At 33.5% G+C, this 10,942-nt stretch overlaps 1 protein-coding gene across 1 annotated transcript; it reads left to right on the forward strand.

Annotated features, from left to right (window-relative positions):
* Positions 1–6,427: 6,427 nt before the first annotated feature.
* LOC109338285 (probable folate-biopterin transporter 8, chloroplastic) lies at positions 6,428–9,899 on the forward strand. Its single transcript, XM_019575481.1, has 2 exons — positions 6,428–7,041; positions 8,529–9,899. The coding sequence occupies exons 1-2, from the start codon at positions 6,549–6,551 to the stop codon at positions 9,674–9,676; spliced, it is 1,641 nt and encodes a 546-aa protein (XP_019431026.1). The 5' UTR covers positions 6,428–6,548; the 3' UTR covers positions 9,677–9,899.
* The last annotated feature ends 1,043 nt before the right edge of the window (positions 9,900–10,942 follow it).

Below are 10,942 nucleotides of genomic sequence, written 5' to 3' on the forward strand. Positions count from 1 at the left end.
TTTTCATTCATTTCATCATCATCATACCAATCATCCACCATTTTCCTTAAACATTCAAACCAAGATTATCCTTTAAACACCATACTCAACTGTAGCCTTCAAACCCATAAAACATACTCAACCGTGATCATCCAACTCTACACACATACCTTCATCAAAACAACCACAGAAACCTTCCCAAGACCTTAAGTCTTACATCCCTAAACACTACTCACAAACCGAACCAAATATTCATCAAAACCCTAACCTACAACCTAAACTAAGACCTTGCCCAATTACCATACACAACCAACCCAAAACTGGCATAAAACTTCAATTAACATCAAAACCATATTCTAATTTTTAAAACTCATAACTTCAAGCTAAAATTGATCCTAAAACAAAAGCAGCCCTAAAAGATTCGCATCATATAGTTTACAATGGTGTGGTCAATTTAGATTATGAGGAATGAGCTTATCTTTTCAAATAAGGCAGTTAGCTACGTTCATATTTTAGATTTGATCCAAGCTAGTTCTTGGATGTGGTTTCTATCAAAGGTTGTCCCAACTACTTTAGTATTTGCAAATTGGTATTATGATCCAACAACTCATATTTCTTTATTTTGATTATGGTCTAAGTATTTTATTTAGTTTCATTAAAATCATATAACATGGGGGTTGGGAATGTATTTTAATTCCTTGTAACATAGTCCAATAGTGGTCAAGTGGTTAAATCCTAGGAGGACACGAGTAGACCATGTGGAATATCATAGTAATTAAGCAAAAATATAACATTGATAGGCCAATTTTAAATTGGCATATAGAGAGTCTAATAAGGCAAGTTTCTACCAATCCAATCAGCCTAGAAATAAATGAAGGATTTTAAAGCAAATCGATGACCATTTCAAATTTGGTTCAAGCTTATTTCAAGAAAGACAAGTAATCAAGTCTCATTCAAGACATTCAAGTCAAGAATCATTCAAGAAAGACAAGTAATCAAATCTCATTCAAGGAATTCAAGTCAAGTTGGTGTGTGAATCCCTTTGGGCAATCTTCATCTTTGCAATTCAGATTCACAAGGATAAAAGTCCAATCATCTCATTCAAGTATGAATTCAAACTCACAGCCAAACATGAAGATCAAAAGATTAATTCACAAATTTTGAACTTTCCTTTTCAAGACCAAATCCGTCCTAATCAATTTAGCCAAGCAAGAGATAAGGTACAATCAATTTATCAAATTCAAATAAGTACATGGGTGATTACTTCAAGGGAATTCGGCCAACACATGGCCAAATCAAATTAGCCATTAAACTCAAACCAAAAACCATTAAATTACATGTTTGAATTAGGATTTTAAATATCACAATTTCCCTATTTATGTATGCTTTTCATCATGAATAAATCAAGTTTATTTTGGATTAAAATCTGAGTTATTTAGTTGAGAGGATTCTCCTAAAAACCTAAGGTGGGATGTGGCCACCATTGTAGTTCTTATCAAGCTTCCTAGCTTGTGGCAGACATCACTTAGCTTACCAAGTTTTCCATATTTGTGGCGCTTCACCTTTCATTATTTTCCACATTCAAAGTGCCTCTCACACACATCACTCTCACTCCCACAAATTCCCTCAAAATCGTGCCCATTTTCCATTCATTTCATCATCATCATACCAATCATCCACCATCTTCGTTAAACATTCAAACCAAGATTATCCTTTAAACACGATACTCAATCGTAGCCTTCAAACCCATAAAACATACTCAACCATGATCATCCAACCCTACAGACATACCTTCATCAAAGCAACCACAAATACCTTCCCAAGACCTTAAGCCTTACATCCCTAAACATACACAAACCTACCATAAACACTACTCACAAACCGAACTAAATATTCATCAAACCCCTAACCTACAACCTAAATTGAGACCTCACCCAATTACCACACACAATCTAACCCAAAATTGGCCTAAAACTTCAATTAACATCAAAACTGAATTCTAATTTTAAAACTCATAATTTTAAGCTAAAATCGATCCTAAAACAAAAACATTCCTAAGAGGTTTGCATCATATGGTTTACAAAGGTATGATCAATTTGGATTATGAGGAATGAGTTTATCTTTTCAAATAAGGCAGTTAGCTACGTTCATATTTTAGATTTGATCCAAGCTAGTTCTTGGATGTGGTTTCTATCAAAGGTTGTTCCAACTTCTTTATTATTTGCAAATTGGTGTTATGATCCAAAAACTCATATTTATTTATCTATTCAAAGGATCATTCTTTGGTCCTCCTCTTGTATTGTGTTAGTACTCATTGTGCTGATTTTTAATACACTTTGCTTAGCAAAAAAAATCATTGTTGAATTGTTAGCTTTGGGAAAGAACCAAACTTGGTTTGTCACACTTTTACCATATGAAAAGCAAGATGCTAGATGTGAATTGATTACTAAACTTGGCTATAAGGTTGATGAATTAGTTGAATGGCACAAAACCAAATTTGTTGTCAAAGGTTATAATCAATGATAATAGTAAGATTTTTGCTTTTACTAAAGTCACACTTACATCAATTAAATGTTAACAAAAAATTCTTGTATGATTATCTTAAGAAGAAAGTTTTTTATGCAATCTCTTTGGACTGCAAGTCTCTCATTTCAAATTGATATGCGAGCTATATAGATTCTTTTAAAGCATGTCAATCGTGAATGGAATACTAAACTCGACCAGTTTCTGAATAATTCAAGTACAAACAATCTCAGGCTAATCACTCTTTATTAAATGAAAATTCATGAACTAGTTTCACCATAATCCTTATTTAGTTGTTGACCTCGCCCTAATAAGATATAGTTGTTGAAATCAACCATATTAAGTAGCTCTTTGATCATCAACTCAGTATCTAAGTATCTTGGGCATATGAAATAATTCTTAGGATTGAAATTTTTGTATACCAGAAAATAATATTATCTTGATCTTATTTAGGGGAAGTGGCTTACTTGCTACTAAATCATATTCTACTATGATGAATTGCATGTCCAAACTGCATTAAGCATCTAATACTCTTATTGATCCATCAAGCTAAAAAAGAGTAATTGGATGTTACTTTGCTTATGCCACACTAGGTCTGATATATCTTGTGCATCGATTAATCTCATCCAATTCTTATATTCTCCAACAACACATCATCATACGACATTAAGGGTCTGTTTGTGAGAGGAGTTTTGTAGGGAAAGGGAAGGTTCAGGGACATCTCAAAAGTGAATTTCATAGATCTTAAGCATTCCTCTTTCCTTCTCTCCCATCCATAACTCAACTAGAAAAGTGACCTTTAGAGTACTTAAATACATAAAGGAACCACTATGTCAAGGTCTTTTCTTCCTAGTCAATTTTGATCCTCAACTAAAAGATTCAATGACTCAGATTGTGAAACTTGTCCTCATACTAAGAGATCAATCATTGGTTTCTACTATTATGTAGTTAATACTTCTATCTCTTTAATAAGTGAAAAGCAAGAAATTGTGTTTAGGTTATTCTCACAAATTCTTATACTTGGGCTGTATTGTAACCATAATAAATCTTAGGGATCATTATGATATGTATTCTTTTCTATCCTTTCAGATCATAAATTGAACCAAATATCACAGCTTTTGTTACTTGTCCTGCATATTATGTTGTTTTTTTTTTTCCTTTCGTGTTCGAGTAGAAACTTATTAAAGAAATAAGGATTCACAAAAAAGAAAGTCAATCTCAATTATCATTGATGATGGTAATAACCAATCATTATACATTACAACCAAACATGTCTTTCATGGAAGGATCAAAGATAGATGTTAATATGGTCTTGTCTACCTAATACTTATTTCTACCTAACTATAAGTTGAGACATTCTCACAAAACCCTCAATACCAAGTCCTTTTCATTCCAAACAAGGAATGTTAAATCTCCACATTTCAACTAAATTGGGTGTTAAGTTATTTAGTTTATTATTATTATTACACAACTGTACACTTAGCAAGTTAGTTATAGCTACATGTTTTTAGTTAGTTTAGTTGGCTTGTTAGGAGCTTCATTTTCTTTGATTATAAGTCTTGGACTATCACACAATTCAATAATGAGAATTTCAAAATTTCATTTTCTATAATGTCATCATCAATCTCTCTCTTTCTTTAATTCTAGTTTATCATTCACCTTTTTGCTATGTTATGTTTGATGCAAGGTACAATACAAGTCATTGAACTGCCCCACAACTTTTTGTTCAGTTGTTTTGAATTTGATGCATAACACAAATAGAACAATATAAAATGCACGAGATATCGGTCTATGATTATGATGACGACAATGATAATAATAAAAGTGACATCAATAATGCTGTTAGTCATAACAATGGTGTAATGATGTTTATCATGGTAATAACATCACAATGTTAATAGCAACTACATCAACAATAACTTGGTTGCAAAAGAGATGGTGGTAGCGATGTTATGATGGCAAATACGGTGATGATATTGGATATATGATAATAATACTGGTAAGAATAATAATGAAGATAATAACAATGTATTCTTTAGTGTTGATTAGGTATAGTCGGTGTCAAATGCTCGATTAAGTAGCAGTAATCTGGAGTCTCGGTTGGAATGCTGTCTGGACCCGCTAGGGAAGACACCTGAAAATGTTCTCCAACGATAAGTGTCAACATGTGATTTCTAGAGAATGAAAGTAAATAAAAGAGAATTCAGATTTTGCTCATTTGTCCGTTTTGCCCGGCCCGTTTTGCCCGCTAAGTTTGCGGGCATTTCCGATGGGCATGCGGGCTGCCCATAAATATAATTTAAGGAAAAAGTAAGAAAATTTTAAATAAGTTATGATGTAATGTGGTTTTTAATCCCTAAAAAAATTTGCAATCTAATGTGATTTGTTAAACTTCATATAAAATATCAAAAAATTTGTTAATTTTTTATTTTCAACTACTTTATTTAATTTCATTTCATTTATTATATGAATTATTTATTTATTTTTAATTATTCTACAATGCTTGCGGGCCACCCGCAAGTCCGTTAGCCCGTTTTAAAACGGACAAGACATTGAATTTTGTCCGTTAACCAATGTGGACATGCCCGTGCCCGCTTAAATTTTTGCGGGTATTTACAGGCGCGGGCTAAACTGGTCGGGCAGCCTGTTTTGCCATCTCTAGCTGAAATGTGTAGGCTGCATGTCAGGCGGAATGTCAGCTAGCATTAAAGACGAGTCAGCAGCACATTGATGGTCTGGTTAGAGATGCATTAAATGGCGAGTCAAAAACATTAATATTGCGTCAGGATCATTTATGGCACCTGCAGTATGTTTAACCCACATAAAGCAGGTGAACAAGAGATGGTTGAGTTAAGCCATATGTCAGGGCAGATTAGAAACAACCCAAATTTATTTGGAGCGAAACATAATGCAATAACAATATCAACAACAAGTATCTTATAAAGAACATAAAGGGTAAGAACAGTTTATTGATATTTTTTTTTATTTAAGTGGACAGAAATATTTTAAATTTTATGTGGCCTATTAATTGATTAGAAACAAATTTTTGCTGCTCCGTTAAGGAATTTCAACGGTCCAAAATCACAACTCTAGAGAGCACCAAACAAAACTTATAAAGTGACATTCACCATCTCAACGCGTGGATTCTCAGATCCCATAAAAATAGTGAAATTCCAAACCTGATTGTCACTTTCAGTTTCATAATGCCACTTCCGTAGAAACCTAGAACCCTCTTCATCTCTCTCCAAGCCACTAACTAGTCGACTACTATTGTTTCTTTGTTACTCACGTGTCCGATTTTTTATATGTTGAAAAATTCATGTTATGCCTATGGGTCCTACATTCCCTTACTTATTTTGAGATGGATAGGACATTAAAACACAATCCCAAATAAAATCTTAATATTTTACTTTACCGCTGTACCCTTATTTATTACTCATTCTTTTTATTATTTGTTTCTCATTTCTTTTTAACTAAGTTTCTAATATGGATTAAGGGTGATTATTTTAGTCCTATTTTAACATAATTTACTAATTCTTGCACAAATATGTAATTGCAATTACTATTCATTCCGATTATCAATTTTTTTATATAACTATAATATTTTTATATATAAATAAGAAACTAATCTCTTTCGATATATACAATTTTCTCCTGTAACAAATTTATTACTAAAAATTGAATACTTAAACTTTTAGTTTATCTGATATATAATAGGAGTTTATATTCCTAACCCAATGTATTATTATTCCAATTGTGCATTTTTATTAAAGGAATAAAATGAAATTTATTCTCATAAATGACTTCACTTATAATTCTTCTTCCCTTGCCCGCCTTGCCGACTTCTATTTTGTCTAATATTCATTTTTCCTTTTATCACTGTGTTTTTTCATTCACCTATAACCAAGGACCCTCTATTCATGTGTAATAACACAAAACCATTCTCTTATTATCATTTTTCATCATTGAAAAAAACCACATTATATTCACACCTTATCATTGTTATTCTCACATTGAGAGTGTTCTAACTTCTAAATCTGAAATCCATGATTTACCTAACAATCCCTTCTGTGAACCCATTCTTGGGTCACATTCCAAAATTACATACACTGCCACTACCATACACACCACAATCTCTATCTTCTTACTCAAAAAAACCAATCTTTTGTTTCCAACAGTGGAATCCTAATGTCATTAACAAATCTAAACCCACATTCATGGTTGACACAAACCAATGTGTTCTTAAAGAGAAGGGAAAAAAACAAAGGGTGTATGAGAAAGAGAGGGTTCAGAATGAAGATGGGAGTAAACAAATGATGATGTTGTGTGGATTTGGTTATTGGGTGCAAGGTTTTAGGTGTTTTCCATGGCTTGCTATAAATTTTCATATGGCTAATAATCTTAACTTGGACCCTTCAATTTTACAACTTGTGCAGAATTCTGCTAATTTACCTATGGTTGCTAAACCCATTTATGGTATTCTTTCTGATACTATCTATATTGGTGGTGCTCACAGGATACCTTATATTTGCATAGGAGGTAAACCCACCTTATCTTTATGTAAATGTCTTTTTGTTTTATGCTTTTGGTTAGGTTTTAAGACTTGTTGTGTTATATGAGATGGAATGTTAATGTTGGACATTAAAAAATCAAGGAAGAATGAGCTTATTGTAGCATAGATGAGAATGTTGTATTAGAGATAAGATTAAGAATGAAAGTTGAGGTAACTAGCACATATTGTTACAAAGAATATGGTTGGTGTGACATAGACGAATGTTATGTCAGATGAGTGAACACATTACACAAGATAAGATTGAGAATGAATATAATGTCAGGGAAAGTTGAGTTGGCAGCCATTGTAGAAAAGGTGCTAGAGTCTCACTTTAGGTAATTTGAGCATTTGTGAATAAGACATGTAGAGTCAATCACTAATGGTCTGTATGCGACTTGAGTTTTGGAGGGGAAGGAAGGGAAGAGAATGCTTGCGAGCCATGAAATACACTGGTGAGATGGCTCCAAAGCCTTCCCTTTCCCCCCTCCAAAACTCAACTTGCAAACAGACCATAAGGGTATACTTATAGTTACATCACTTGAACGTAGAGGGGGGGTGGAAAAAACTATTGGTGAAACCTTCAAGAAAGGTTTAACTTCAAATGGTTTGTCTTTAGACATGATGTATGACTAGGTAAAGGCTTGGATGTTTTCTTTTATTTTATTCTCTTATTAAGGGATAAAAATTTCTTTTACATGTTTGTGTCTTTTCATTTCTTTGAATGATTCCATTGGTTTTGTTTAAAAATGACAGGGATATGGCTAATGTTACCATCCCTTATGCACTTCCCTCTTTTTCTATACAATTCTATTCTATACAGTGACAAGAACAAAATCAATTTCCTTATAATGTAAGATTCAACTTGGTTGAATATGACTAGTAATTAGTAATATCACTTGTTATGAAACTACAAGACGGTAGGGGCATAAAGGACATAATGGAACCAAGTCGGAACTCCGTTATTTGACTTGATTATTTCTTACCTCGAGATTCAATCAAAGCTATATGATTTTGCAGTAGTGGAGTAACTTACACCTTAAACATCAAAAGATCTGAAAATGGAAAAAACAAGAAAAGTTGGTATTCTATGTAACAATATAACATATAGGTATATGCCACATTGTGCTGTATATGGTTAGAGTGCCAATCTCATATCTTTAGGAAAGTTTCTTATCATAGCAGCTGATTTGGGATAAGATTAGGCATTTGGCTTCTGTTTTTTGTAAAGTTCATGATATCTGGCTTCTATATGATCAATATCTCATTGAAAGAGCTTTTGCCAAAAAAAGATTTGCCTGAAAATGAATAAAAAAGGGCTAGCTTTGCACGTCGATGTTTTTTTGTTCTTTTTCGTTTGTTTTATTTTAAATTATGGAGGATACTTTTTATTGTGGTTATCTTATTTTATTCTTAACGAAGTTACCCTTTTATAAAAATTAAAGAAACAAAGATGCTTACTTAGTTCAATCTTCAGTTCTTTTGCAGGTCCTTTCTTGGAGCTTTTTAGCACTAGTCCCAGTTGCACGTGATGTGCTTCCCAACTTAATCGCATGCGTTCTTCTTAGTAATTTAGGAGCTTCCATCACGGAAGTAGCAAAGGATGCTCTTGTAGCAGAATACGGCAAGAAGAACAAAATTGGTGGCCTGCAGTCATATGCATTCATGGCTTTAGCTGCAGGTGGAATCCTAGGCAACTTGATTGGTGGTTATTTCTTACAGGAAATGCCTGCCAGAACCATGTTCGCTATTTTTTCGTCTTTACTGTCTCTACAATTCGCACTTTCTTTCTCGACAAGAGAGGAGTCTTTAGGCATATCACAACTTTCAGATCAAAATGTCGCTAGGAAACCCATCTCCGAAGATATAAAAAAACAGGTCTCTAATCTGTTCATGGCCATCAGTAACAAAAGCATTTCCGCCCCCCTTATATGGATTGTTGGATCAATTGCCATGGTCCCGATGCTTTCAGGCTCTATATTTTGCTATCAGACACAGGTTCTAAATCTTGATCCTACAGTAATTGGGATGTCACGAGTGGTTGGCCAGTTGGTGCTTCTTTCAGGGACTGTGCTTTATAATCGTTACTGGAAAAATTTTCCAATGAGAAAACTGATAGGCATGGTTCAGATTCTATATGCTTCGTCTCTACTTCTTGATCTTATTTTAGTAAGACAAATAAATCTTAAATTGGGAATTTCCAATGAAGTTTTTGCGCTTTGCTTTTCTGGTTTGGCAGAAATTCTAGCACAGTTTAAGCTCCTTCCTTTCTCAGTTTTATTAGCAACATTATGTCCAAAGGGTTGTGAAGGATCTCTAACCTCTTTTCTCGCCTCGGCTTTGTGTCTATCGTCGATTATTAGTGGGTTTTTGGGTGTTGGATTGTCCTCTCTGCTTGGCATTACATCAGGCAATTTCTCCGGCTTGACCACTGGAATTCTTATACAGTTCCTTGCAGCTTTATTAACATTAAGATGGATTAATTATGTACCTATGTCACAACCTGTCGTTGAGAAGCGAAGAACTATGAGCAGAAGAGCTCGAAGAAACAGAAGAGTTGGAAAAGTTTTGCTTGGTTCTATTAATGTCTACCGGCGTGAAAGAGAATCAGAGACACCAAGGTGAAAATAGGTTAATTTTTACAAGTACAGTTTCAATGACATTTGAGATCCATGCTTTCCATCTCAGTTCTCCCGAAGATGATTCTTTTTGTCATGATTGGGATGATTCTTTTTGTCATGATTGGTTCCACAAATTAACTTTTGCTTTTAAGGTAGAAGCTAACACTTTATCACAGGTAGTTTTTTGAGCATATATTGGTTCCTTAAAAAGTTATTACTTGGATTTTGAACATTCTGCTTCTTGATACCCCAAGTGATTTGTAGTCTAGTTTCCTTGGTTCTTCCATGTCCTTAACTGATAGCTTAACAACAATCAGAGTTTTGTCCTTCATCGATTCACAAGTGGTATAGAAGAATTAGTGATCTATTTTTGAACCCGAATATCTCTTTTTTGGTACTACCAATAGTATCCCCTCATCCTATGGATAAAGAATTAATCTCTTTCGGGGTGCGTGACTTCTCCTGCTAACAAGTGTCGCTCCTATGAATGTCTTGTTGGTCCTGAACATCTCTTTGCCGATGAATGAATCGTGGCTGAAAATGTTGAGGTGCCTACATTTGTTGATGTCAGAATCAATTACTTCACAGTAAGTTGCTGCAAGAGAAAATTGTAAGGTGCTTTGATTTGTGCATAGATGTATGTATTGCACCTTGCAGATCAGTTAAAAAAATATTGTTCTAGATGAATTTTTTGAAAATTTTGATTTTTGATTAAATCCATTGATGTTTAATCTTTGCAGAGGACCATGCTTTGGTTATTTTTGTTGATGAATGACTGTGAGAAATATTGAAAATGTAGAGCGTGATAAAAATCATGAGGTCTCTTATAATGCTTTGACAGAGAAAGGTGCAACCTAAGATGCATACACATGTAGCATTTTGTGATCAAGTAATAAAATGTTTAGGAATAGTTATTTGATTGATTTAATTAATTACTTTTTAGAATATATATAATTAAATTAAATAGTAGAATAGTGAACAATGGGAAAAATTAAAGAGAATTTAAAACAGATCAAAGAGGAGTTTAGTTTTTGAGATAAAGATTACCGAACAAATTAATGAATTAATGTTTAATTGTTTACTACATTTTCTAGGAAATTTAAATTGTGAAAGTAAACATTCCTATATTAGATAGTATCCTCTCTCTAACAATAAAACTCATTCACTTGAAGCTTGCAATAATAAGATCTCTTACTTCATCTTGTTGATCTCTTTGTGAATACTCAATGGCGCCTTCAAGAATCTTAAACTATTCTCTCTGACTAGGACT

This window comes from Lupinus angustifolius, unplaced genomic scaffold (assembly GCF_001865875.1).
Source record: "Lupinus angustifolius cultivar Tanjil unplaced genomic scaffold, LupAngTanjil_v1.0 Scaffold_21_120, whole genome shotgun sequence".
Classification (NCBI taxonomy): domain Eukaryota; kingdom Viridiplantae; phylum Streptophyta; class Magnoliopsida; order Fabales; family Fabaceae; genus Lupinus; species Lupinus angustifolius.